General features: G+C 41.8%; 1 protein-coding gene across 2 annotated transcripts; it reads left to right on the top strand.

Moving 5' to 3' along the window:
- The first annotated feature begins 883 nt into the window (after positions 1–883).
- PRKCI (protein kinase C iota) lies at positions 884–22,067 on the top strand. 2 transcript variants are annotated; one of them, XM_065748435.1, is made up of 18 exons: positions 884–1,044; positions 6,776–6,897; positions 9,112–9,201; positions 9,955–10,005; positions 11,078–11,163; positions 12,443–12,583; positions 13,402–13,456; positions 14,096–14,154; positions 14,536–14,712; positions 15,518–15,615; positions 16,642–16,728; positions 16,860–16,995; positions 17,398–17,485; positions 18,647–18,772; positions 18,875–18,954; positions 19,778–19,867; positions 20,141–20,256; positions 21,272–22,067. In XM_065748435.1, the coding sequence occupies exons 1-18, from the start codon at positions 935–937 to the stop codon at positions 21,357–21,359; spliced, it is 1,800 nt and encodes a 599-aa protein (XP_065604507.1). In that variant the 5' UTR covers positions 884–934; the 3' UTR covers positions 21,360–22,067. The 2 variants fall into 2 exon arrangements, with proteins under 2 accessions (XP_065604507.1, XP_065604508.1); XM_065748436.1 differs by lacking the exons at positions 884–1,044; positions 6,776–6,897; positions 11,078–11,163 and having other exon boundaries at positions 9,121–9,201.
- The last annotated feature ends 5,845 nt before the right edge of the window (positions 22,068–27,912 follow it).

The following is a 27,912-nucleotide window of genomic DNA, read 5'->3' as shown; positions in this document are numbered from 1 at the left end:
TTCAATTTGGAGCTATAATTAAACAGCCCTTCTCCAGCCTTTGCTTCCCATCATCTCATTTACATGGAGGCCACCACCGATTACAATCTTCTCATTTTAGTCTTCATCGTGGGGTCGCCAGCAAAGTCAGACCAAGGATGCACCTGAGGGGAGTGCCACGAGTTCTGGATTGGCCATTCCCCATATTCCTCAGTGCCTGCTTTAAACCTTTTAGTCAGTCAAGTGAAGAGGCTCAAAGGGCTACCAAACCACAGCACCCACGCGTGAGTCCTACGCTCCAGGTGACCGTCAGTTCAGCAGATCCCCTGCCCTGTTCCTGAAGAGTTCAGGTTCAAACAGTGCGGTCACTGCTGCCTCACTTCCAGACCAGCAAGAAGCGAGTTTCGGCACGTTAGTAGCCCTCATGGCGCCTAGGCGTCCGCGCAGGCGCAGTGCAGCCCCGTGCTCGGCGCGCCGGGCCGTACCAAGTGTCGGGGACGCAGGGCAGCTGGGGGGGGGTGTGCTGCTTTTCCCCTTCTACCGTTTTACGGTGGAGCTTTCCACTCCACCGGTGCGCGCTGAGAGGCCCCGCTATGAGAGCCCACGTAGTGCGAGTTGGGAAGGGGGTGAGCGGCACTGCGTACGGCGCCGCCCTGCCCACCGCCCTCCCCAGAGCGACCGAGCTGCCGCCCGCCCGCAGCGCAGCTCCTCCTTTCTGCCGCGGGGCTGTGCTCTCACCCCTCCCGGTGTCACTCCCCCTCTACGCCTTTTCCCGTACCCCCCCACCCCCCACCACAAGTGGTCCCGCCCGCGCTGGGCCGGCGCCGTGCGGCGGGGCGGGGCCGCGGCGCTCAGGAGGCGCGGCGGAGCGGCGGCGTTGTGCGGCCGCCTCCGCCCTCCTTGTCCCGTCGCCCTCCCGCCCGCCGCTCTGCGCGGTGCCGCCCGCCGCGGGGCGATGCCGACACAGCGGGACGGCGGCAGCGCCATGGCGGCTCCGGGCGGCGGCGGGGGCGGCCTCGGAGGGGACGGCGCCCACCAGGTCCGCGTGAAAGCCTACTACAAGGGGTGAGTGCGGGGGAGCTGGAGCTGCGGTTATTCGGTTCTTCGTCGATCGGGAAACAGAACGGGGGCAGGGGGCGTAGCGCGGCCTTCCCCTCCCGCGGATCCGCGCTCGGGCGGTGCTGGAGCTGCGCGGGGTGCGGGCGGCTCCGGGATCCCGGCACTGCGGCAGCCGGATCGCTGCGGGCTGAGCTAACCCGAAAAAAACGCCGGTCGCGTTTCTGGTGCAGCCCGAGCTGCAGGCGCCCGGCAGCTTCCTTCAGCTGTCTGTGTGAGCTGGGGGGAGAGGACTGATCTGACCGAAAATGCTCTGGCTTTCGGTAAATGTAATATCTCTAGCTTTGTGGCTTCAAGGAGAGATGCAAAAGCCAGGGTGAGCACTTAACGTTTGGTAAAGCATATAGTTTCTGGCCTGTGTTTGCTTTGGGGCTTTTCTTGGCCGGAGTGTTGCAGACTGACGCCGTCTGTGCCTCTGGAGGAGCTGTGCATCCCATCGCAGTAACAGGGTGTGAAGCTCACCTCTCTGCTCTGCAGCCTCCTCAATCCCCCGTCTCTTGAAGAAGCGGCTGCCAGGAGGGCTCGTGTGGCTGGACTCTGAACCAAAGCAAAAAGGGCTTCGGGCTAAACACATTCAATTTTCTTCTGCTGGCTCAGTTTTAATCTTGGTCATTTCCACATTCTTGGTCATTTCCACATGCAGCCGTAGAAATTCTTGCCTTAGCACTGAGAGGCTCTGGTGCAGGAACAGAGATAAAGCAGTTCAAAGCTGTGGGAGTGAGCAAGAAAGCTGCTGCACTGAACAGGAATGCTGGTTCGTGGCACTTCAGACGTTAGGCAGTGATTTCACAGGCGCTGGAATGTTTCTTTCGAGTTTCGGCTGCTGACTCTCAGTTAAAACAGTTTTTGGTTTGCTTTTAATCGTGACACTGAGTCATGTGGGCAGCTGGTTAACAAACAAACAAACAGATAAGCTGAATGCCTTGGCTATTGTTTGTTTTGAGACCTAAACAAGTCGTTTTTACCACTCCCCTGTGACTGTTAGTCTCATGCTGCCTGCTTCTCAAACCAGCGCTGTCAAGAAGAGCATATCAAAGCAAAGCAGTTGACTTGTACTGACAGTAGCTGGAGACTGAGGATCTAAGTGCAGATCTCAAAGGCAGTGCTTACCCTTTCATCAAATAAACTGTATGAAGATGACAGTCGGTTAGAGGATTTTATGGGAAGTATTTTTAATCAGGCAGTGTTAATGTCTCTTAATTTTTCTTGTAATAGAAGTGTGGAACACGGTGGTCAGGCTCTTGTGTGGCTCAGGCACTGCTCTGGCAGCCCCAGAACACCCCGGGTCTGGCCAGGAGCCTAATTGCTTTTCTCAGCCGAGACAAAAGCTTTCATGAGGAGCTCTTTGAAGGGTCTTTGTTTCATTCAACCGTGAAGTGGTAGTTCTTTATCTTAATTTCATGAAATATGTAAAACCAGGAAGGAAAATTTTCCTAAAACAAACAGAGATGATGGGAATAAGAGGATGGGAATTCCCGGAGACTTGGGAACTAGGTTGAGTTTACCCTGATATTTCCTTCTCCCAGGTAAGCCGTGCTTGCTGTAGGACTCATAGTTGGAAATGCTGAAAATTGGCCTACCTGTTCAGAGTTACTGTAATCTGTGTCCTGCACATACAGGGGTACCCGGCAGTTCCTGGGAATTTATTGTACCCTGTGTTTACATTCTTTCTTTGTTGATACAGTGACAAAGTGTAGCAGCTTCAAATGTGCAGCATTTACACAGCATCTATGCTTACAACCAGTTCAGATCTCTAACATTCTTTTGAAAGCTTACTTCTTGGCTTATCTCATTTGTTGAAGATGCTTTTTTGTCAGTTCAGTCCAGGGAGCTGTTACATCAGGACGGGGTTGTGTTGTAGCAGGTTCATAAGGTTGGAAAGGACCTATAAGATCATCTAGTCCAACCATCCTCCTATCACTATCTCTACCCAACTACTAAATTAAGTCCTTTAGCACCTCATCTAAACGCTTCTTGAACAGCGCTAGGGATGGTGCCTCAACCACCTCCCTAGGCAGGCCATTCCAGTGCCTGACCACTCTTTCAGAAAAGAAATGCTTCCTGAGGTCTAATCTAAATCTTCCCTGGCGCAACTTGTGGCCATTCCCTCTCGTCCTGTCATTACTTATCAGGGAGAAGAGGCCTACCCCCTCCTCACCACAACCCCCCTTCAGGAAGTGGTAGAGTGCAATAAGGTCTCCTCTGAGCCTCCTCTTCTCCAGACTAAACAATCCCAGCTCCCTCAGCCGCTCCTCATAAGACTTGTGCTCCAGGCCCCTCACCAGTTTTGTTGCCCTTCTCTGAACACGCTCCAGGGCCTCAATGTCCTTCTTGTAGTGAGGGGCCCAAAACTGAACACAGTACTCTGCTACCTGTGCATTACAAATCCTATAGGACTAATGTCAGTGATTAGATACAGATTTATATACACATCTTGAGCCATCTCTCTGTCATGATCAGATCCACTAGTTCTTTGCAGTGGTAGACATAGATTTTACACTGGTTTAACTGTGTAGGCTGGAATGTAGGTTGGGCTTTTAGTACAATTAAAGGCACAGCGGTCTGTATAGTTTCAAAGGAATAATCCTCCTGTCACTTTTCTCAGAATACATGTCAAATGTGCTTTTTTTCTTAATTTTAATACATTTTTAAGAGTAGCAAAGCTTGTAGAAAAAGAAACAGTTCAATTTTTACTGTAAAATGAAAATGAACCTCCATAGATATCTCTGGAAGACAATTTTTAAAGGATATTTGATTTCCAGTATCCTTAATTTACATTGTTGTCTTGAAAACTTTCTGGTCAAATCAACTTCAGCTCGATGCCTTTTGTTGCCCCTTGAATACGAAGTTCTGCAAAGGAGTGTGTTGAGCTTAAGGAGCTTCTAAAAACGACTTACAAGCAGCAGAATTCGCCGGGAGCCTCACACGAGTTAATTTCAGTGAGCTGCCACTAAGCATAATCAAAAGATTAACCCAGGTGGATGATGAACGTGTGGGTATGTAATTAATACGTGACAAGTTATCTGTATGTTCACAAATGTAATATGTGATAGCTGTGTTAGGCTCCAGATAACCAAGCAGCACCTCCCACAGAAGCTTGTCTTCAGAACTGAGAAGTGAGATGCACGTATGCAATTGCTTTTAACTGTCGCATTGTATTTTTCCCTTTGTTCTTGTTGCTGAAGGGCTGCTCCTTGTGACTGGTGGGTGAGTTGCGAAAGGAAAAGCATGAGAAAGAAGCAGTCTGGTCACAGAGGGGACATAGGGAAGATAGCAGTGAGGCTCATGGTCTTCTGTAGAGATTTAAAATTCGTACAGAGTTCTGAACAACAGTGCTTCCCTATAAGGAGGTAACTAAAGCATCCAGTTGTGGAAATGGCTGTCTGGAATCAGATGGCTTTCTAGTTCCTTGTGTGTGTCATGAGGAGGCAAATAAGGATGTTATGCTGTAGAATATCTTTGTAACAGACATGTCTGTAGAATATAAACTTACTTACTGACTTTATCAGAAGGAAAGGATTTTCTTTGTTAGTCATTGTGAAGGAAAGCAATTTGTATTTTATTATACAAGGCAGCAAGCTGTGGCCCACAGTATGTTCCCTTCATTCTTTTATATGGCTTACTAATTTTTGCTTAAAATGCCAAGTTTAGTTTAATTTTGTATCTTAGGTTCAGTTAATATGGCTTTCTCCTAATGAACATGTTTCTAGTGTGGTGCTAGGTGCAGGCAGTGTGGAAAATGCCTTATAATCTGAAGAAGTGATAACAGAACTAGTCTGGGAATGAGACCTGTCGCTATGAAGAATGCCAGTGCCACCATTGTAGTTAGAACTGACAAGTGAGCTTGTAACGAGACATAATCATTCACATTCTGCATCACATAAAGCTGGCTTCCCGTCTCTAGAAAGGGTGCTCCTGTTGCTTGTGGACTCTTGCTTGTCTTTACATCCATCCTTCTGTTTAGTGCCACTGATGGCCAGGGTTCTGCCACGTGTGCAGGCGGGCTTGTGTTTGTTCTAACAGCTGTATGCTTTTTCAGATGTATTTTGCTGCTGTCTGGTGTCTTCTATTGATGGTGCTGGAGAAGTGCTGTAGAAAACTTGCTTAACTTCTGAAATAACAAAACTTCCCTTTTATTTGTAAGGCAGCTACTTTGGATGTGAAGGTAACAACAAGTAGGAAGTGTTTATTCAGTTGATATCAGCTGTTACTTTAGCTATACTGAAAGGATTTTTTTGTTTGGTACATCTTAATACTGTGGATATATGACTTCTGTTCGCTATAGTGTGGATAAATCTGTTGAAGAGGACTTGAATTCTTATCAAATATATATTTTTAAATAACTAAGGTTAAAAAAAAGCCTGCACAAAAAGAAAAATCAGCTGGAGATTGCTTCAGTTTTTGCTGCAGCTTCCGTGTTTTCTGCCCATCAGGATTATGGTCTGTCATTGAACCTCTGTCTGACAGCACCATGCTCTCAGGCCCTGCTCCGTGTAGCATCCCCTGCTGCTACCTGCAGGGCTCAATGACAGTGTACACCAGGAAAGCTCAAACATTCAGCTCTGACTTCCTGGTGTCCTTCAGAACTTCACTTTTTACTTAAGTGAGTCTGCACAAAGGGATGAATAAACTAAAGGTTGGTGAACTGCAGCTGAAATTCAGTGAAGTTGCTATGAGCTGTGCCTTATCTCCTTCCTAAAATGTAGGGCCCTGAAAAACAGGAAATACAGGTTAGGACTTTGCCTCCTAATAGAGCCTTGTGGGTTTTGGTTCATGCCTGTGTCAGTAACGTGCTGTAAGGTGTGTTGAGTTTGCAGAGCAGCTGTCCTGAGCACTGCATCTGTGCTCTGTGCATTTTCTGGGAACACTGGTGCTCAAACATTGGGCTTATGAGCTGTTTGGAGGGTAGTGCTGTAAGCAGCCCTGGCTTTTTCTCTTCCTCTCCACTTTCCTTTGCACTGTACCTCTGACATCCTTTGCTTAAAGGACTGACCCAGAGTCGCCTGTTCCCCCTGAAGGCCCAGCAAATACCAGGGCAGTGGGTCAGCATGTTATGGTAATGCTTCTAAAGTACCACTCTCAATCTTAATTAAAACAGAAATACCAGTTCTGCATAACAGTTAAGCAGTAAATTTTAATTCTAAGCACATGCTTCTCTGTTCACCTTCCCTGTCATTGTGGGGAAGCATCACCCATGTATTTTTAAAGGTACTTTAAATATTTGGAGCTTTTTCCTCTGCTATTTCGTAATTTTCATGACTATTTCAAAACATCCACACAGTTAGAACTTGGAGAAGATGTATACATTCTTACCAGCAGTACATTACTGGTGCCCTTCAAAGTTATTGCAGCATTTAATTCTTCGGTGTCCGCTGGAATAATATATTTAATTGCTGCATGTACTCAAAATCTACAGCTTCTACAACTTCAGAGTCATTTGGGGATTTAAATTGTCATTTTTTTCATAAGCAGATAATGGGAGGAATAAATAATCAGTGATGAGAATGACTTGGAGCCTGAATGCTGTGGGAAGGAATCTCGATGCTAATGGCTTACTAATATTGCTTGAAGGTGTTTTTTTAGGGGCTGTGGCAAGATGTGGGATTTATGTTAGTGGTGAAGATGAAATGCTGTGTTACAGCTCAGTAGAGTTTCTCAAATGTATTTTTCTCTTATTTAGGGACATCATGATAACGTATTTTGAACCTTCCATCTCGTTTGAGGGACTGTGCAGTGAAGTTCGAGACATGTGCTCCTTTGACAACGAGCAGCTGTTCACCATGAAATGGATTGATGAAGAAGGTAAAGCGATACTTGCTGCTTGGATTCCAACAATTTTTTGACCAATATGGTACTCAGCTTTCTATCTTTTCTCTCCCTTTCCTCATTTTCTTTGCCTTTGTAAGATAAATTGTATGTTTTTGGTGGTAGTAACTCAGACTCCCGAACTAACAGCTTTTCATTGCTCTTGTAAGTAGAGGTTTGTTAGATCAGATCTCTTACATATGTAACTCTAGTTTTGGGTCTTTTTTGTTGTTTTAGTAACCTTAAATGCTGCAAACTTGTCTGAAGTATTGGTACAGACTAGCATATCTAGTTGTTCATATAACCAGGAAATGTATTTTGAGTGTATCAGCTGTTCTGTTAGCAACCTACAGCTATTCAACTTTTTACAAAGTACTAAAAGAGAAAAGGACTGTGAAGAAAATGCTTGGCAGAATGATGTGTAGTAGCTTTTCATAGGAGTATAGTAAGAATTTTGGTTCTGAACTCTTGTTCATCTTTAGCACGTTATTTATCCATTTAGTGTTTTACAGCAGATGATCTTTTTCCAGTCTGAGCTGCATGTTTATGCTAGGTGTGTTTTGAAAAGCTTACTTGTACTTCTTACTTTCTTTGTGGAGTTGTTCTGCACGTAACTTTTGAGCTACTCCAAAGACATCTAAATTACGAAATAGCCATTGTTATTTTTGCTAGCTGAGTACTCGATGCAGTCCATGAGAGGCAGTGATCTGTCTGCAGTGGTTAGCATAGGTGGTACTATGCTCATGGACCTCTTTCCTCCCTTGTCACAAGTTTCCTAGTCAAAATTGGTAGAGTGCCACTTTATTGAGAGCTCAAGGCTAGACGTGGACTGAAGTTGCTTTCAGAAGTGATCTATGGGTAGTTGTGCTGGAGACTGAGGTCTTGAGAATCTGAGCAGCTTTTCCCTTCTGCTCATCACCAGCTTTCCCAAGCTATTCATACAAGGCAGATACAGTAAGGGGAAAGTAGCAGTGTTCATAACTAAACTTCTGTGTAGTGCTGCACTTAGCAATAAGCTGGCTGTTTTATCTCAAGGACTTTTCACTGAAGTGTCTGGAGAGTTACAGTAAGAAGTATGTCTGTCTTTAGTGAAACATGTATATTTGTATGGTGGACTGATAATTGTTCACCACTCTTCTTGTAGAACAAGACAGGGTATGGTATCTAGGCCTTTTTCACTGCTTTCTGGCCGTATTGCTGTGAGTAAACCATTCACTGGATTTGCCTGGTCACTGAGGTTTGGGTTTGTCATGTACTAAATGTCTTCTAAGTTGTTGCAGGTGTTGAGCATTGTGTTAACTACTTCTGTTTCATGGTGTTTAATGACAAAGGCAGGCTGAATTTAGCTGAATGTGATTACTTCAAAGAGTTTAAACTGAAAGATGGAGTAAACTTGATTTGTTTTTAGATGATCTTTGATTTTATCTATATCTGGTCATCTCACCTCTGTCTCATGATGCGTACTGTAAGATGACACTGGACTGACACTTGTGTTCAATCTTCTTGGTAGATGAGTCAAAATGGAACACTTTCCTGACATATTTTCTGTGTTTACTTTGGATGGCTGCAGTTATTACTAGTCTGATGTTGTTGAAAGAATGTTCGTAGTTGATCATTTTTATACTTAGCCACTGTGAGCAGTACATTGCGAATAAAGTTTTTTGTTATTCCCTATTCGATTTTAAAGTAAAATTGTGAATCTGAGGGCAGCGTTGGAAAGATCAGTTGCGTGCTTTTGCCGCTGTCAGCTAAGCTGTAATCACCAGTTTAAAAGAATGTGCAAGTCAGAGTTAATTATGAAGGTTCCTGCTAGTCTGTAATCTTTGTGTGCAATCTGAAGCACTGCGTATGCTCTTGAAAGCCTCCCTTTCTTCTGACGAAAAGAAACAAAAAGCTGTTTGCACAGGTGTCAAAAACAAATGAAGAAAAACTGGTTTGTTGATTCTCTGTGAGCCTGAATGAATAGGGATGTTCCTTCTCCTTCCATGTTCCCCACTGTGAGTTTATGGAGTGGGTAGGCAGTAGAGTGCAAACATTGTCTAATGGGGCAGTGGCGTGCAGTATGATGAAAAATGACAAAAACATTACCATGCAGGAGGATATTGCATTGGTTGTGTACAGTAGTTATCTTAGGAACAGCTGTGAGGGAACTGTGGTATGGCACAGAACTAATTAAACTGAGTTTTGTGATGTTTTCTTTTCTTTCTTCAGGAGACCCATGTACGGTTTCTTCCCAGCTGGAGTTAGAAGAGGCATTTCGGTTGTATGAACTGAACAAGGATTCAGAGCTTCTAATCCATGGTACACTGAAATTTAATAATTACTTCTAATGTTTGCCCCTGCTGAGAACTGGAAGTTTTACCTCATGTTATCAGTGTCTTTTGCACTACTCCAGCTTCCTCAGTTATAGCTTGTTTCTGGCAGTCTTTCAAAAGGATGCTGAAGACCATGCATCACTCATTTTAGCTGTCAGCCCTTGTCAGTGTTCTTTATGGAATTAAGAAAGGAAAAACTACTTAAAAACTGTGAAATAATTTCATATGGTCCTATACATGTATATTTCAGTTATTATACTTTTAATCCATCTTGTCTCCATTTACTTCTGCTTTTGGTTGGCTTCTGAATAAGTATGCACCAGAGCTAACTTTCCTGTTTTCCTGTCCTACTGCTACTGCAGCTGAATACACTGGAAACTAAGAGCTACTGTAGGTGAGATCATGCCTGGCTGTTCTGGAATGCTGCAGTGTGCTGCACTTACAGTCCAGATTTCCAAATACCGACTGCAATGACTGGTTACATGAGAAACCAGCATCAGTACTTGCTGCTAGCTTCTTTAAATGACTTAGCTCACTCTGCTGTCCAGTTGTATTTCTCACTCGGGTCTCACCTCACTTAGTACAGGGTTTTGTAGCATTTTTTCTTCTTACTTGCTGCTAGAATGCATTTTAGCAACTTTGTTTGTGTTGCTTCTTATTTAGGTGTTGTATTTCATAACCCCAATGATTGATTTCTGTTCTGAAATGGATTAATAGGAAGCTAATATTTTTCTTGCAGTGTTTCCTTGCGTACCAGAACGGCCTGGCATGCCTTGCCCAGGAGAAGATAGTAAGTAGGCGTTTTAGTTTGGACATACTTAAAACAATAAATCTCTATTCTAGAAGTTGTTGTTCTATTATTTGACTTCCTGTGCTTATGACTGCTAGTAATGCAAATCTCTACAGCTTAAATATTTAAAAGGAGTAGAAAGTTTTTCTCAACTTGAATGTTTGTCATTTCTGAATCACTGTTAATAAAGCATTTCTGTTAACTTCCCATGCATCTCTGCTTTCCTCGCTTTTGCCTCTTTCGTGGCAGTTTTTTATTCTGTTCCTGTCTCTGGTAGTTGCCAGATTGCTAGCTGACTGATGTGAGCAGAGGCTTGCAACCACTTGTAATGAGGTGTCAAATCATCAGTTTTAAACCTTGGTTTAGGCAATAGCAGGAATATTCTCTGAAAACCTTTACCATGCTTATAAATGTACTAACCACAAGAGGTGATTTTTCCATCGTTTAATGTAGGCTGCTCCGCTGTTGATATAAATCTTATAAAAGATGATGGGGATGGATATGCTATGCATGCACGCATCTATCAACTTGATATCCAAGTTCTTCACAAACATTTGGCAATAGGAATAATGAGGGGGCAGCTTTGCAGCTTGGGATAGTTTTGCATATTCTAGTTTTCAATTTTGGTTCCTGACGTGCCTGTAATGAAACAAACAATGAAAAAGTGGTGGCAGCTGTGGACCTGAGACACTGGAGGATTTGTGCAAGCAATCGTAAATCAGGATGTGCTCCTGAAATGCACTTTCTTCCCTCCTTCCCACAGCTCCTCCTTGAATTAGGTAAGGTATGTGCATGTTTTGCAAACAAGTGCTTGTGTTGTTTGGACTCCTCTTTTTGACTCACTCTTCCTTTTAACTTTGGAAAGGCAGAATTAACTTTCAGATGGTCAGAGTATTCTGCTTGGCGTTTTCTCCAAAATTTGAAAAATGAAGAGAATACTTTGTGTTTCTTTAAGGTTGCAGGAGTGAAACTTTACTCTGCAAATCACTTTACACAGAAGCATCCATGGGAAAATACTGTAGTTCTTAATTTATATTTTTTAATGGATATAATCATATGTTTTTCCTCTTAGAATCCATTTATCGCCGTGGCGCCCGCCGGTGGCGAAAGCTCTATTGTGCAAATGGTCACACTTTCCAAGCCAAACGATTTAACAGGGTGAGACTCTTGCTGGGTACTTAAAACTATGTTACAGGGTTGTCTTACTTTGGTAATTTTAACGTTACTGCCTTGAAAAAATAAAAGGTAGACTTATTCTAGTTCTTGTTGACTGTCTGTAGTACTTAGGTGTTGGGTAACTGTAGTTTCAGGAAAGTTTATTGATATAAAATCCGACACTTAAAAAAATAGTTGTAATTCACTTTACAGTATGCTCTGTAACAATACTATCAGTTACAAAAATGCTGTAGTGCTCCCTTAAAATCTTCAGAGAGGGCAGACTTTAACTCTGGCATGAGCTGACTGAACTGAAAGTACATTTGCAGTTGTTGAAGTGTACTTTGAGTTACTTGTGATGCACAGATTTTTCCTTCAAGACTTAAAACATGAGATCTTTCTCCAGCATCTGCTTATGATGGCATATAAACAACTGAAAATAACAGACCAGTTTTAGTGCTTTCAAGAAGCAATAGTCAAAGACAGTTAAGAATCAAGAAAGCTGTCTGCTTTGTCTGAAAAGTTAAATAAGAATTGAACAAACAAGGTTCCTTGACAGCTTGAGTATTCTTTCCTTCTTTAAGTTGTGAACTGTGCTTAAGTAACGCTCAAAATTACCTCCACTAAACTTCATATTCAGCATTATTCATCTAATTATACTTTTTTTTTTTTTAACATAAACAATGCTCTGAGAAATACTCATTGACCTCTTCCCAGTCAAAGACTGTCTAGGCACCATCCCACTTGTTTCTGCAGGTGCCCTGTGTTCATGGTTCTCTTGAGTTGTGTTATGTGTCCTTCAGTGAGTGGTGGTCTTCCCATTTCCTGTTAGCTGGTGGTTTAACTGTGCTGAAGCTTTTGCTTTCCTGCCTTTCTCTCTTCAAATCTAAGGACTCCTCTACATAAAGATAATGAGACATAGCAAACTAGCTTGGTCACAGGAGCCTGCTTATTCATCTGCACTGCTTTTGACCTGCAGTTGACTCATGTCTCTCTGGGTCCACGTGCAGCAGAACAGGCTGACTGTGCCTGCACCTTTCCATGTAAATGTGCTCTTTCTGATAAGCAGTTGCTGCTTATTGTCTGTAGTTCTTGGGCATTTCTACGTTGTATCTGCCTGTTCTATCTTAAAGTTCTGTCATAGGCTTTCCTGGTACAGTAGCAACTTTTGTAGGGGTCTCTCTGATCTCCTATCTTGCGTTCTTCAATAACGAGAGTGTGGCTGAATAGTTTCTGTTACTTAGCTTTGCTTTTAATCAGTTTTGTTGATTTATCCTTCTAGCGAGCTCACTGTGCCATCTGCACTGACCGAATATGGGGCCTGGGTCGCCAGGGATATAAATGCATCAATTGCAAACTCCTTGTTCACAAGAAGTGTCACAAACTGGTCACCAGTGAATGTGGCCGTCATACACTGCAACCAGTAAGTAGGATTTTCTGGAAAGTTGTCTTTAAAAAGCAATAATAAATGAAATAAAGAAGCCCGTTTCATGCTAATGGCTTCCAAACTATGCTCTGTAAATAATCATGGTAGATGAAATTTAAGAAGGTTGTCATTGTTTGTGGCTGCTATGCTACATGATGAGAAAATAGCAGATTTGCTTAGTAGAATGGCAGTTCAGTGACAGGATGGTCTTAATTCTTGCATGTATTGTCTATTTCTGTGTCAGATGGTAGAAGAGAAGGTAAATGTGACTTGAGTTGTTACACCGTGTTTGTGTTCATGTACATATGTATACATTTCACATATTCAGAGTGAAGTACATGTAAATTCTCTAAGCATGTTAGATTATTGGACTATTTTGTTTGATATTAAAGGAAGGTGAGTCACATGAGTTCTGACTTTCTCCCAAGTGATGCAGTCATCTTTAGTTCTCAAGTCCCCAGGAAAAGTAATAAGTACCACTCGTAGTTTAATGTTAAAAGCAGGCAGCTTAAAGTCTTTCATAAATTTGTTTGTCTGATATATGTACTGCTAAAGTACGTGCAGTTGTCTCATTTTGCATCTGCTCTTCTACCTTCTCTCTGTTGTATGAAGTTTACTTCAACAGCTTCTAGAAACTTACTGTAACTTCTGGAAAATAGGTAAAACAAGGACTATAGTGATTCTTTTTATACTGTATGGACTAGAGCTGTAGTTGTGTAGACTGATCTAAACAAGATTATATTTCTCAGAGATCCTGTATTGTCTCTAAAATGCTTTTCACAGTCTGTTACAAAAAATACTGTGCACATTTGCAGGAACCAATAATGCCTATGGATCCATCATCCGTGCATCCAGATAACGTAGAATCAGGTAAGATCAGTGCTTCTCTTTGAAACATGAACTTAGGTTTTAAAATGAAACAGAATAACTTGAAGCAAGTTACTTTAAAAATTTGTTTCCTTTCTTTTCATAGAGAGAGAAAAACAGGACAGCTTCTTAATGCTAAGGGGGATTTAAATATAAAAATTCTCATTTCTTGCATCTTGCAGTTTAACACTGTCCTAAAGATAAAGAATCTAGGCTGTTAGATTCTTCCATCAGTAAGCTGTGTATTTTAAATGTCCTCATTAAAGAAACAAAAAAGCCCTCAACAGAATTACAGTGGAAGAAAAATTAAACGAGGTTTCCTGATGTTTCAATTTTATTATAGGCAATGATCAGTTAAAGAAGAGCAAGTGTTATTTTACAGAAGGTACTGTGTGTTGAGAATAGTCTGAACAGGTTTCCAAATATAATCACAACTTTATATTAGCCATAACAATTGTTATTGCAGTATTTCAGTAAGAATTTTGGTAGCTTAAAAACAACAACAAAAAAATAGCAGCTTTGAATTCTTATAATAGATACATTTAAATTGTTTCTCCTTGATTCAACTAATGAGTGGAAATTTTGGAGAGAAAGAAAATACAGTTGTGTTCCATAGATATAAGTGTTTTCCTTGCATTCTAGTGATTCCATATAATCCACCAAGTCATGAGAGCTTAGACCATGTTGGTGAAGAAAAAGAGGTAAAGTATCTTAACCACGCTAATTGTATTTGGAGATCAACTCTGTCACTCTTGATTTTAATGTCTCGGTAATGTAAGTTGTCACAAAATGAAAACTAGTACATGGAGCATGTTTGGGTTGCTCACTCGGTGGTTGCACTGTGTCCTTCAAGCTGACTTTTTTAAAACCTGGGTTGGGATGTGCTTTGATTTAGAAAGTGTTCCAGATTCTTTCAGTTTCATTTGTTTTTCATCTGCCGTGCTTCTTTTACCTTCCTCCTTTTAATTGAATCGTGTATTCATTGTGCTATCCTGTTTGAAGTGCTTTCTTTAAAGAACAGCAACTACAGTTATTAAAATTGACAAACCTGCCCACGAGTTCAAAACTATCTCTATCCGTAGGCAATGGGCATTAGAGAAAGTGGCAAAGCTTCTTCCAGTCTGGGCCTTCAGGATTTTGATTTGCTCCGAGTTATAGGAAGAGGCAGTTATGCTAAAGTGCTGCTTGTTCGATTGAAGAAAACAGAACGCATTTATGCAATGAAGGTGGTGAAGAAAGAACTTGTCAATGATGATGAGGTAGGCAAGCTTTTTATTAATAACTCAGCCAGCTCTTTTGAACAGCTTTAATTCCTGTTACAAAGGGGAAGCCAGGCACCTGGGTCTGCATTGTGAATTAAAAACTATGCATTATACATTCAGTTACTTGAAAATACATTGCAAGAAGTTCACGAGATAGATGACTGCTTTTGAGGTCTTTATTGACAGATCAGTAGTTCACAGCAGTCATCCTGTGCTAGTGGCTTTTGTCAAGAGCCCCTTTACTTCAACCGATGTCACTGTTGTAATTGGCACCATCTACAGCAGTACTCATGCAGAATTCATTTAATAAGCCTCTCTTGCCCCCTTTATTTTGGAGAAGTATTCCATCTTTCTCCTATTCTTTTTGCTTGCTGGACTGAAAAAGAAGGAGGTGGAGTCTGCTTTCCATATGTTCACGTCTGTGGGGATTTTTGTTTTTTGTCGCAGAGGAAAACCTCACAGTGTTACTTTATTTGCTCTTTAAATCAGGCGTCCACATTTGGAGATTGATTGTAGCACAACAGTGATTTTTGGAAACTTGCTACTGTTTGCAGTCAGTCGACTGTGAGATGCTCTTGCTGCTGAAGTTTTTGTTCATGATTCTTTAGGGTCCTCTGTAAAGATTTGACTGTGATTTGCTATTCAAGAGCGTTTGCATTTTCTTCTAGGCCTGACGTTGATTTCACCTGCCTTTCTTGCAACTTCTTTGCATTCATCAGCACCAGTTTATCCTAATTGTCATTAATATTTGCCGTATGAAGTACAACAATACTTATCTGAATGTTGCTCTTCTTTTTAATAGGACATTGATTGGGTTCAGACAGAGAAACATGTCTTTGAACAGGCTTCAAATCATCCTTTTCTTGTTGGACTGCACTCTTGCTTCCAGACAGAAAGCAGGTAAAGGACATGAGATGATGATAGTCTTTTCTTCAAGAAATATTTCATACTGTTAGGCACATCAGAGGTCTGCTTAAATGATTGAGTGTTAGGTAGGTAGGGTAGGTCAGTGTACTGTAAATCACTGTCTTGTTTTGTGAACAAAAAGCCATGTTTTATCATCTCAGCTTTCCGATTGGGGTGATGTGAAAACGTGTGAAATACTGGGTGCTATGGAAAGGATGCTGGAAAGGATGGAGCAGCTAGCAAGGAAGAAAAAGTGCTTGAGAATATGAGGTAGAAGAGCAACCTAGAGTGTGAAGTTAAAAAAAAAAAAAAAAAAAGAAAAGATTTAAGAGAGGTGAAATCAGAAGTACAGAAAGGAAGTGGATCTCAGGTTTGCCTGGATGCCTTGATCACAAGTTAGGACTTGGAAAATTGTGCCTGAATTTAAGATGGAAAACAATGGAAGAGAGATGAAAATACTGATATTTTTTTTTGTCTATATGTTGAAGACATTACAATATTTCTATTCTGTGTGGTGATAATTTTCAGTACAAATAAAATTTTGTATACTTATACAGCATCCTTGTAGTAGGAAAAGGTGACAAACTGATAAAGCTAAGTGAGAAGAGTATCTGAAAGATAACCTCATTCTCTCATAGTTAATATTGTTATTAAGAGGATCATGATGGAAAATGAGGAAAAAAGTGTACATGTTCTGCCCTGTGCACAGGAACTATTAATCTATTCATATAGTCACGTATATAAAAATAAAAAGCAGTAGCTGTAATGGATTAAAAGAACGTGGAAAGGATTCCTTTGCTTTCCTTTAGCAATAAATGAGCTACCTAGTGAAGTTTTGTTTGCTTTGTCTTTAATTTCAGGAATTTATTCAGAGTTGAAGCCAGCCATATTGCTAGTGGCATGGGAGAAGTTAAATTGACATTGTCCAGCAAGGAGCTGCAACACTGCACATACACAGTCAATGAGAGAGTTTTTTAGCCTCATATGCAATCATTTGTGATACGCTCTTTTGTCTTTCAGGTTATTCTTTGTTATAGAGTATGTAAATGGAGGAGATCTGATGTTTCACATGCAGAGACAGAGAAAACTGCCAGAAGAGCATGCCAGGTATGTCTAATTGCAGACCTCTTCTGTCAGAACAGTTGGATTTCTGGCACAGTGCAGTAGTGCAGATTATGGTGGTAAGCTAGCAAACCCTTTCCAGGTGATAAGGTGATCAGTGTATCTTTCTATTCTAGGTTTTATTCTGCTGAAATCAGCCTCGCATTGAATTATTTACATGAACGAGGGATAATCTACAGAGATTTAAAACTAGATAACGTGCTACTAGATTCTGAAGGACATATTAAACTCACAGATTATGGCATGTGCAAGGTAAGCTGTAGCTCCTTCCTAAGCAGTAAAAGCAACAGTTAAGAAATTGTCATAAATTAAAAGGAGCAGAGACTCAAAAAGCTGAAACTTCTGAGTATTTGTTGATACGTGTGAGCCATTCCATAACATCTCAGTCATTCCCTCTTGCATAGTTTTGGAGATGTTTTGGAGCTTACTAGCTAAAAGGTTAAAAAAAACTGTTGGCAGTGGATAGGAGCCCTCCTCATGAGACTTTAGCTGCAACGTACTTTTGTGTAGTCTCAGAGAACAAATAATGTGTTCCAGCCTGGAATTTAGAGGGATTCTTGTTTTGAGATAGATGGGAGGCAAAATAAAGTTTTAAAAAGTATGCAGTGGAAGGGAGTTACAGCTTATTTTGACTGTGGTGTTTTGTTTGCTTAGGAAGGGCTGAGGCCTGGTGATACAACTAGCACGTTCTGTGGAACTCCAAACTATATTGCTCCTGAGATTCTTCGAGGAGAAGATTACGGTAATTTGAATTTCTCACTACTACCATGTAACTTTTCAGCTAATCTCAGTTTCTGACTCAAGTTGATGAGCAGTGAAATTCTCTCAGATGTGTGATCCATCCAAGTTAACTTGGTGTGAATTGACCCTTCAAAGAGAAGGCTGAAAATATCACAACAAACGAAGAAAATATCCCTCCTTCCACACTCTTAACTTGTTTGTACCAATCTTAAAAAAATAGCATGAGTCTTCTAAGTTAATCATTGTTTATAACAGTTTTATGTACTCTTAAAGGTTTGCTTTCTTGTCTTGAATTGTGTTCCCTTTTGGACCTTTGTATTTGGCAGTGGTGTGGGGATATTAATACATGTATTGAAAAGGGTTTAGATAATGAATGACCCTTTCACAAATGTTGGTGTTTAACAGTTGAAATGTCTATGCAATTGCTTGTTGAAGAAGCTTACAAGACTCCTGAAACAAGAGTATATTTCTTCTACTTACTGAAAGTTAAGGAAGAAAGAAGTGTGTGAAACAGATCTTCAATCTGTGTTCTTCTCTTGAGATTTGTAAATGTTCCACAATTATTTCCAGTTAAAAAAATGACAACAGCAACAAACAGTAGATCTGAAAGTACATATACTAATTTAATTGAATATTTCTGAGTGGTTTAATACAATTTTTCTGTCCATCCTCTCAGAAGTTTGATAGAACAAGCAGTCTTACCCTAGCTGCTGGAATTCTTGTCTTTAGCACTGCATAACATAATAAGGGCTGTCCTGTAACTATTAAGAATTATGTACTTCCTTGTCTGTTCCCTGATAACATGCTATTGGTTAGCAACGACTAGGCCTATGTATAATCTAAGGCTTCAAGGTTATAACATCAGCCTTTCAACTTTCCTCTTTGTACAGAATTTTTCCTATCCTGCACATTACAAACCGAGTAATGTCTGTTTACAGCTGTTACCTCTCCTTCATTCAGTACTCCATAGAAAACTAGATAATCAGACTGGCAATACTAACATTTTTCAACTAATTCTTACTTCTCTAAACAAGGCTTGCTCAGTCCTAAAAATGCTTTTATTTTTGCTTTAAAAACTATCAGTATATCAGGGGGCTGGACTCGATCTCTTGAGGTCCCTTCCAACCCCTATGGTTCTATGATTTTCTCTTGCACGTTCCAGGTTTCAGTGTAGACTGGTGGGCACTTGGTGTACTTATGTTTGAAATGATGGCGGGCAGGTCACCATTTGATATTGTTGGAAGTTCTGACAATCCTGATCAGAACACAGAAGACTATCTTTTTCAAGGTAAGTACCACTAGTGTTCATATAATTCAGTGCTTTGTTTCTACTGACCTTCAGTCTAACTTTTAAGATACAAAGGCTGATCTAAACACTGGTTTCTTGCAGTCATTTTGGAAAAGCAGATCAGAATTCCCCGATCCCTTTCTGTTAAAGCAGCAGGTGTTCTGAAGAGTTTCCTTAATAAGGTAAGAACTGAAACAGACTATTTGAGACTTCTTAAGAGAAGCAGTTTTGTTGTTGATTAATTGATGTGTAGCAGATCTACCTTCACAAAGAAAAAGGTTACAAAAGGTGTAATCCTGTAATGTATTTTAATGGAGCTGGGATACTTATTTTAGATATTTGTCTTAGAATTAGAAGCTTTATTAGTCTGGGGTTGGAAGTAAATTTCAAATTGAAAGGTTTAGAAATGTTCTAAATAATTCCTTGGGGAAAGTTGGGACAAGCTTAATGGATTTATCTGGGTACCTAAAGTTGTTAACATTGTCTGTAGCTTATTTGTGATAGTATGTTGGCTATAAATGACCAGAGAAGCTCTTTTTGCTTTGTACAAGGGACTTAACCTGAGCTGTCCTCTTTGAAGTTCTCTGGTTTCCGTCTTGTGGTTGTTACTGAGAGCTGTAGTGTTACAGCCTCCTAGTGGAGAGAAGTGTAATAATATTTCATCTGCATTTATCAGTAGCTTGCAGTTACTGCCCAAATCAGCTTGGCATAGGCAAGCTGCCTATTGAGGGGGAAAAAGCAAAATCATGAGCTTTGAAACATTTGAATGCATTTGAGTGAAAATAAGTAAAGATGGGGTGGAGGTTTATATATTATTCTGGTATAGACTTCTACATATTCATGTCTGTTTCAGAAGTAAATTGGAACACTTACAAAATAACATTAGTCCTTCAGTGCACCTCGTAACAGAACTCATAACTATTTATAATTTCTCACAGAATTGATGACATTGCTTTTACTCATGTGTAGGCCGTGGCACCCATCTAGAAATGTTTTCTTACACAGGATCCGAAGGAGCGGTTAGGCTGCCACCCTCAGACAGGATTTGCAGACATCCAGGGACATCCATTTTTTCGTAATGTTGATTGGGATCTGGTATGTGAATGCCTGTTGGACTCTTTGTGCACAGTGGTGATGTGACACCTTTTGATTGTGAGAGATGCCACAAAACTTCAAAAAACCTGAAGCTCCTAACTGGCTTACCATAGTTGTAATAGAGAACCTTTTAAACTCTTTTACGTACAGAAGTACAGCCGAGTATTTTAGAAAGCATACAGAATGAATTTGAGAGTAATTTCTAGCCTTGTTTAAAAATAATTCTGTATGTTGTAACTCATTCTTGATGTCACTAAGTGCATTTATTCTTAGATGGAGCAGAAGCAAGTGGTGCCTCCGTTTAAACCAAATATATCTGGAGAATTTGGTCTGGATAACTTTGATTCCCAATTCACCAATGAACCCGTACAGCTCACTCCAGATGATGAGTAAGTAATGCAGAAATTACAATGTTTTGATAAATCAGTGAAGGTGTTAGATAACTTCATCAGTTAGTTGTATTCATAGTACAGAAAGTCTGTTGTCTCCTTGTAGTCTTGGTATAGATGGTTAAATATAGTGCTATGGCATGATGTAAAAATCTGTGATCAGTGGGAAAGAATTGTAGATTGGAGGAGGATGATTAAGTGTTACTTTACAAATTTCAGTGTTATTGCTTGCAAGGAATGTGAAGGAAAGGACTTGTTTTTGGCACGTGGTTTATTTCTGTATTACGCTAAGAGGGGATATTTCTGGAATGTTGGATTTATCTTGGATACTCTGGAGAAGAAAAGGTGCTTTGTTTGGCTTATTTGGCTAGTTTCAATTGTTAGTAATCGAGTGAGTTTATTCTTTCTGAAAAGCCCTGATGTAATGCTAGATAACGTTTTGATTTTGGCAGTAAGTTTTGTGGTTCCTTGCTCCTGAGTGTTCTGATTTGGGGTGGTGTAGGCAGTGCCTTTTTCTCTGAGCCACTGCCACATGTGATGTTTAGGTTTTATGTTGGGTTCTGTGAAATTTGCATGTAATGTGTAAACAGAAGCAGCAAATGTTACCTCTGCACCTTAGTTAGGTCTGAAATCCAACTTCCTTCTTCATCCCTGTGTAAGAGCATAATGTATAAGTAATAGTTAGAGAACTTAATGCGAGAGATATAGAGAAAATAGAGAACTTAATCACATCTCAATGTTTTTGGTTGCTTTGGGAAAGCTTTAAAAGTGCTTTGTGGGAGAACTGGTGCTCGTGAGCTGCCAAATTGTTGCTCCTGAGGGTGGTGTATTTGTTACTGTTACAGGGTCTAGAAGAAAACAGCGTTTACCTGTAAGGAAAGGGAGGCTCAAAAGAGAGAAGGGAATGTTTTTCAACTGAAGTCTATTGTACAGATCTAAATGTTAAGACAGAATGTCAGCTAATATTACTGCCTTTTAATTTTGCTGAACTAATAACTGTTTTTAATCTTAATAGCGATATTGTGAAGAAGATTGACCAGTCTGAATTTGAAGGCTTTGAATACATAAATCCTCTTCTGATGTCAGCTGAGGAATGCGTCTGAACTCTCCGTTTCTGGACTGTGCCAATTGTTACTCTTGTTTTTCTGCATGGATAAAGATCTCTTCATTTGGATGCAGTAGCATAAAATGAGTAACTCGTCATCATACCATTGCCACCGAGTGTGAATTACTCACAAATGTTCTTCTTGTATCAATTATCACCTGGGGCAATTGTTATGCTGAACCTTGGGCTGCCAGAATATTTAAAGTGTAAACTTTTGAGAAGTCTTGCCAAACTTGAACTTAGTCCCTGGGGTTCCTGGCTGAACAATGGGATCTGGCTGTGTCACCTGCCAGTGCAGCCTCCTGATAAAGGAAAGCTGTTTTGCTACTTAAAGAATTTCAAATTGCATTGGAGGACACAATGAAATATTACTAAAGGAATTCTACTATTCCAGCAAGACAAGATCTCATGACTTGTGGTTCTGAATCTAAACGTGTGGCTTCCTTGTTCTCCTTAGATATAGAAGTTACAGCTATGTTATTGCCCTTCAGACTTAAATGACAGTGAGGAAAGCAGAATAGGTCAAGAATTGGCTGTTCTCGTAAGGTACGTTGATCCATCCTGAAGGTGTTGTTGAACTCAGTATTAGAGTCGGGCTTCACTCTGAAGTGATTCAGGGGGAGGTATACACAGTCTGATACAGAGTGCCTTTCTGAGCCTGTCCCTTTCAGTGAGGGTTCTGTGTGGTATATGTGGAGTTCAATTAATACTTAAAAATCAAAATCTGCAGAATACAGTTCAGCAGGAATGGGCAGCTAAAACTGACAAACGTAGGACCTCATGCTATTATTTATTGCTTTAACCATTTGTCTTACTGTATCAGAACTGCATGTGTTACAGCTATAGGCCTAGGTAAAGGGCATTGTTTTACCTTTTCTTTTTTTTTTTTTTTTGAATCTTACTGCCACACTGATGGAAATGCATTCCATGTTGCCAGTGGGGGAAAAAGCACATCTAGAAAAAAATAGGTGCTGTCTACAATGACTCCCTTTGTTTTTCCATGCAAAGATGCTAATTTGTAATAACAAACAAACCTTTAATGTTGGTAGTAGTCTCAAAACTAATAGTCAAGCAATTAGATTAAACAGAACCGTTGGAACCGGGACTTTCGGGAGGCACGGTTATTACATTTCATGTTAGTAACCAGTGTAATATGCAGCACAGCTTATTTTATTTTTAATATCTGGGGAACAGCTTTGAATGTCTTAGGCTGAAGAAATGCCAAATGTACCACTTTAAGTTTTATTTTCATTCTGGGGGAAAAGGGATTAAGAGACATTGAAGAAAAGAACCTGTATTATCCAAATAAGAGCTGTAAGGCAACTTGGTGTTATTTAAAGCAAATTCAAGTGTCTGTAAACACAAGTTAGCAAACCTTATCTGAAGCTTTTAGTAAGCTTTCTGTTTAGTCAGTGTCTGTGAAAATCCTCGTGTGGTAAAACTGTAAATTCATAGCACAAATCTTCCAGTGTATGCCTTCTCACTTATGTGTTAGCTTCAAGGGGAGAGACTGCACAAGCACAGTAGTTCATAGTGTGGTACTCAGTGTGTACTTTTCTTTGCAACCTTCGTGAGTAGGAACCAAAGTATTGGGCTGAATTTTAAAAACTGGGAATTAATTGTGGGGACCTCCATTCCAGGGAAGCTTCTGCACTGTTGAAAGTTAGGTTCTCTTGACTTCAAGCTGTATGCTTTCAAATGTAAAATATCAGAGTAAATCTACTTTGGAAGAGCAGCTAATAACTATAACACTGTTATTTCATGTGAAACAAAACTGCTTGCATCCAGTTACAAATGTCAGTGTTTGACACTCATGTGACTAGTTTAGATGTTGGAACTTAATTGGTATTAAACTCTGAAGTTACACAAAGCAAGCAAGAAAAGTCTTCTCTGTACAGTTCCTTAATTTCATATACAGTGTCAAGTAAAACAGCTTTACATAGGGAAGGGCATTCCTGCTGTTCATCACAGAAGAGCACTCTCTTTTGTGCTCAAAGCAAAACTTTTTATAGATAGTATCACAGAAAAAATACTTTTTCTATTTACACATCTAACTGTTGCCACTGAGATAAATATCTGTAATGACTGTAAGTCCATTGTCAAACTTTAATTTTCTCCTAAGTGCCATGATATTAAGTTATTTTTCATTGTTGAGCGTGATAGCAACTTTTGTAAGAATTCAGAAGGGATGTGGCATGTGAACAGCTGCGTAGGCTTTGAATTTTGAAGGAAGTGTCTGCATCAGAAGTGTGATGTGTTTATGTGGAGCTGACCCTTTTGTATGCAAGTTAGATTCCAATGGGTGCTCTGCTCGTTCATATTGTCTCTACTAATTTGTTTCGTATGATATATAGTCTTGAACATTGTTGTGTAATCATTCTCTTTATTTGTGCACAATTTTTACTTCAAATAAAACATTTATATTAGGATGCTGTGTATTAATCTCAAAAAAAACACAATCAAAACCTGCTACAAAACACTGGGCTTTGTTTGGGATCATCCCTTATGCTTCCAGGGAGGGAGTACAGCAACAGCCTTCAAGGAGAAATTAAAATGCAATTCCAGCATGTTTAACTGAGGATATCCTTTGCTGGAGCTTCTGTGCTATCACTTCAGCTGCTGGGAATTTGCACTTTAGAGCAGTGCTCTCATCCACTGCATTTACTTTGCACAGTTTCTTTTGCTTGTGTTCTTTTGTTTCTCTCATGACTCCCCCCATTGTCACTCACCTCACACCCTATTACAGATGCAGTATTTTAATATATCTCTATTTTAATATCCGTGTGTCCACATTTTAGAAGACATTTCTTCTTGCAGTCTGCCTTGTTATTAACAGTATGTATCAGCAGTCCTAGACAAATGCTACAGATGGTTGCATAACTTAAATGCTTGACCTCCCCCACGCACACTTCTTGTTTCTGTTCAATTTGGTGGCCAACTGCTCTCTGCTCAGTCTGAGCAATTGTTTATGTTAAAGATGCTCTATAAAAGAAATTACTAGCTTGCACCATTTATATATCCTTAAGAAATGCTAACCATACATCCTGGCTTCACGGGTGACATAGTAAGCAGTTTAGGCAAGCAATGTATCTGAAATTAACATGGTGTTTTCCTGAGAAAGAGGGATTTGGGTTTGGAGGCTCTTTCAAAGAAGAGGATTTTACCATATCTTGTATTTTCTTCAAGAGTTCAGACAGTATGTTATAGTGTTTTTATTTTCTGCTTGTGATGCAGTTATTTAAAGGACTGATTTCTATTTGTGCTTAGAAATGCAGATTAATGTGTCTCACTTGCTCTTCCTCCTAGTGTGTGAGTGGAAGAGGTATCAACCCAAGAGGCAGCCGAGGGCGGCCTGCACAACCTGTAAGGTATGTGTGTGAGGAGAGCAGGGTTAGTTCTTGGCTTCTTCTTTTTGAAACATGCTTTCTGAAACAGACAGCAGTTTGTGGGTTACATTTTGTCAGCCATAAATGTTAGTTTTGTAAGTTTCCAAGTAATTTGGCAATTCAGAACAGAAATAAACGTGGGATCCCTCCTGTGCTGTTGTTCCAATTCACACCTTTCAAGGGTCCGTAACCCAGGTCGTGGCTATGCAGTTCCTTTTGGGGCTACTTTGCCTGGTGTGCAGTGAAAGTTGTAGGTGAGGTTTAACATCTTTTAGACAATCTTCTACCTACAAACTTTGTCTTACGTTGCTCGATTATTGCAGCTCTATAGCAACATTATCATTACAGCACAATGGTCACCACAGCGCTTTGCAACTTGAAATGGAAAATGTGCAGAGCTTTTAAAACCCAAATTAAATAATGACATTGAATTCCTAAGCTTCCATGACATCAGTAGGACTATTAAGGGATATAATATCCACCTACATACATTGCTGCCTTTACATCCCTAGATCATTCTAGCTGTGATGTTAGAAGTCTTGCATGTTCTTGAGTAACCTTGAAATGGAAATATGATACTGCATATTTCAGTGGTTGGCATTTGCAGGTAATTTCTTTGATCAAACCCTAAATTCCTGGAGGCTGAGGAACACAGGAACATCCAGAATGTGCGGACAGTTGCAGCTGGTCCATGAAGCTGGTAGATTTTATTATTATTTGTGCTATATTGTTATGCCCCTTAAGCTTGTACGTGGTTCATGATGAGTATGGGGGTAGGAGGAAACGTTCTTCACAAAGATTCTTACTTTTCCAGTTATTGACCTACCCTCAAACATTTTATAGCACAATTAAAAAGAATTAGACAGACAGTAGAGACCTCACAGAAAGGCACTGCCAAGGTGGAATGACCAGTATTTATTAATTAGCCTGCTGCTAAATTAGTTCCAGTGCAATCAGATTGCAGAGATGAGCCAGGAGAAGGTTTATGGTCCAACACCATGAAGTTTCTTTCAAAGCATAAACCTTACTTGGAGTGAATCTCAAGTGGCTGCAGAGTGCAGTCCTGATGGCTCACATAACTCATACGCACTGAGGGCTGCTGGTTTGAGATGTAAAGGGTTCTGCTGTGGTTCTGCTGCTACAAGTGAGTTATGCAGACTAAGTCTGGCAAAAGGAGCTAGAAAGCAGCTGGGTAAATGTAAGGAAGGAAAACTGTACTTCACATAATGCTAATAGCTGTTATGATAAATGCTCCCTGAGGAAGGGCTGATTAAATCTTCAGTGATTTACAATAAAAATAGAGAAACAGCTTGAGGATGGAAAAGGCCAAATAGTAGAGTATTAAAGGGAAGAAAATTAATTTCTCCAATAATTTTACTCTTCGCTGTGATTAAATGTTGCTTTCAGTTTTTGGGAAGCATTTATCTTTTCTTTGGCCTACGTGGAGTGGAAGGAATTTGTGTCTTCCCTTCCTTTTCTGTTTTCTCTAGCCACTGAAAGAGAAGTTGTGTTTTCTATGGGCATTAGAGGAGATATTTCCCAGAAGTAGCACCAAGAGAAAGCATGCTTAATTCCTAACAGCGTTAGGTTTACATCCTGCAACACAGTTAAGGTTTCTTTTGGGTGCTCCTTGTGTTTGGGTGTCCTGCAGCATGGCAGCAGCAGGTCGCTGATCCCTCTTGCTGTGACAGTTTCCACTGAATATAAAAATTGAGGTCATGCTCTATTTCAGATTTATAATTCCTTCCTCTCTGCCCAAATCGTTTAATAATAGAGAGGTCACACGCTTTTCTTAGAGCTTTAAAAAATAACTGTTATTGTCCTTACGATCGCAGCGTTACTGTCAAAGGCACAGCTGTTACAGCAGTCATTGTACCCCGCGTGGTTTTTGCCATGTAAAGCACGGCGGGCACACGGGCGCTGAGGGCTGATGGGGGCGGCGGGGCCGAGCGCAGTGCCCTGTCGCCCTTTCCACAGCTCAGCGTTTGTGTGTTGCGTTTCGTCGCACCTTACTGCGCTTTCCCGTGTCCCATCGCGGCTGATTGTGCGATGGAGAGCTGCGCGGGGCTCTCCTCAGCGCCGTGAGGCGGCGGGGGATGGGCGGCCGCTCCCGCCGCTGCCCCAGACAGTGGGCGGAGCTGCGGCGGCGGCGGCTGAGGGCGGCGGGGGGAGGAGAGGGGGGGGGCGGTGCGCGCCGCCGGCGGGTTCGTGCCCGCGCGCCGCCGTCTCCGTCTCCGCCGCCGCCGTCTCCGCAGTGAGGTCACGGGTGGGCGGTGCGTGCGCGGCGCCCGTTCCGCTCCCGGGGTGCCGGAGCGAGGAGAGCCGGGGGGGTGAGCGAGTGAGTGAGGGTGAGGGAGGCAGCGCCCGCCGGAGTGGATGGCGGCGGCCGCCGGGGGAGGGGCGCGCCGTGCCAGGGGGGAGGGAGCGGTGGCGGCGGCGGCGGCGGCGGCGGCGGCGGGAGGGGGGATGAGGGAGCGGGGGGAGCGCTGCCCGCGTCTCCCGGCTGTGGGGTGAGTCACGGAGCGGCGTCCCGCGCCCTTCCGGGAAGGGCTTAGGGGCGGGCGGGGCCCCCCGCGGGCATGCCCCGCAGCCGGGGCTCGCCGTGACCCCGTTGTGCGTTCGCAGGCTCCGCACGGATTGACAGCGCGACGCGGCGGGGGGACGCCGGCCCGCGGCCTCGGGCTCACCGCTCGTAACCCGCAGTGGGAGCGCTGTGCCGCGCGGCGGTGCCGTCTGTGCCAAAGGTGACTGCGCGGGGACGGCCGGCGCTGGCGGAGCTCGGCTCGGGTTTGTCCGCGAACAAAGCAGGCCCCGCGGAGCCGCCAGCTCCGAGTGCCGGCCGGAATTCCCGCGTGGCTCCGGCACGGTGCGGATCGGCGCGCTCCGATGCTTTCAGATCGCAATAGAGACGTATTTCTACAGCGGTCCGCTCCTTAAAGGAAAAAAAAAGCGGCCACGGACGGACGCCGTTCAGCACCTCGGGCTCTACTGACACTGCTGCGTGGCAGCGTGAGAGGAATATCCTTTTAGATACAAATCTCAGTGGTGTGGGGTTTTTTGTTTTCTGTTTTTATAACAGATAGTTGAACGAATGGTTATAAAACTGGAAGAAAAAAAAACCTGTTTGACCTCTGCAGAGTGATTTTTTTAGCGTTATGTTGAAAA

The sequence above is a fragment of the Cyrtonyx montezumae genome, unplaced genomic scaffold (genome assembly GCF_038088225.1).
Source record: "Cyrtonyx montezumae isolate F1298 unplaced genomic scaffold, pur_monq_1.0 scaffold_5, whole genome shotgun sequence".
In the NCBI taxonomy this organism is placed as follows: domain Eukaryota; kingdom Metazoa; phylum Chordata; class Aves; order Galliformes; family Odontophoridae; genus Cyrtonyx; species Cyrtonyx montezumae.
The sequence above is the reverse complement of the archived record's forward strand: the minus strand, read 5'-3'. Positions and strand labels throughout refer to the sequence as shown.

Bases quoted from the DNA above. Each gene is read 5' to 3' on its own strand.
- PRKCI (XM_065748435.1), top strand. From the start codon at position 935: ATGCCGACACAGCGGGACGGCGGCAGCGCCATGGCGGCTCCGGGCGGC. The intron at 6,898-9,111 runs GTAAAGCGATAC...TTCTTTCTTCAG, and splicing joins GAAATGGATTGATGAAGAAG to GAGACCCATGTACGGTTTCT. The intron at 15,616-16,641 runs GTAAAGGACATG...TTTGTCTTTCAG, and splicing joins TGCTTCCAGACAGAAAGCAG to GTTATTCTTTGTTATAGAGT.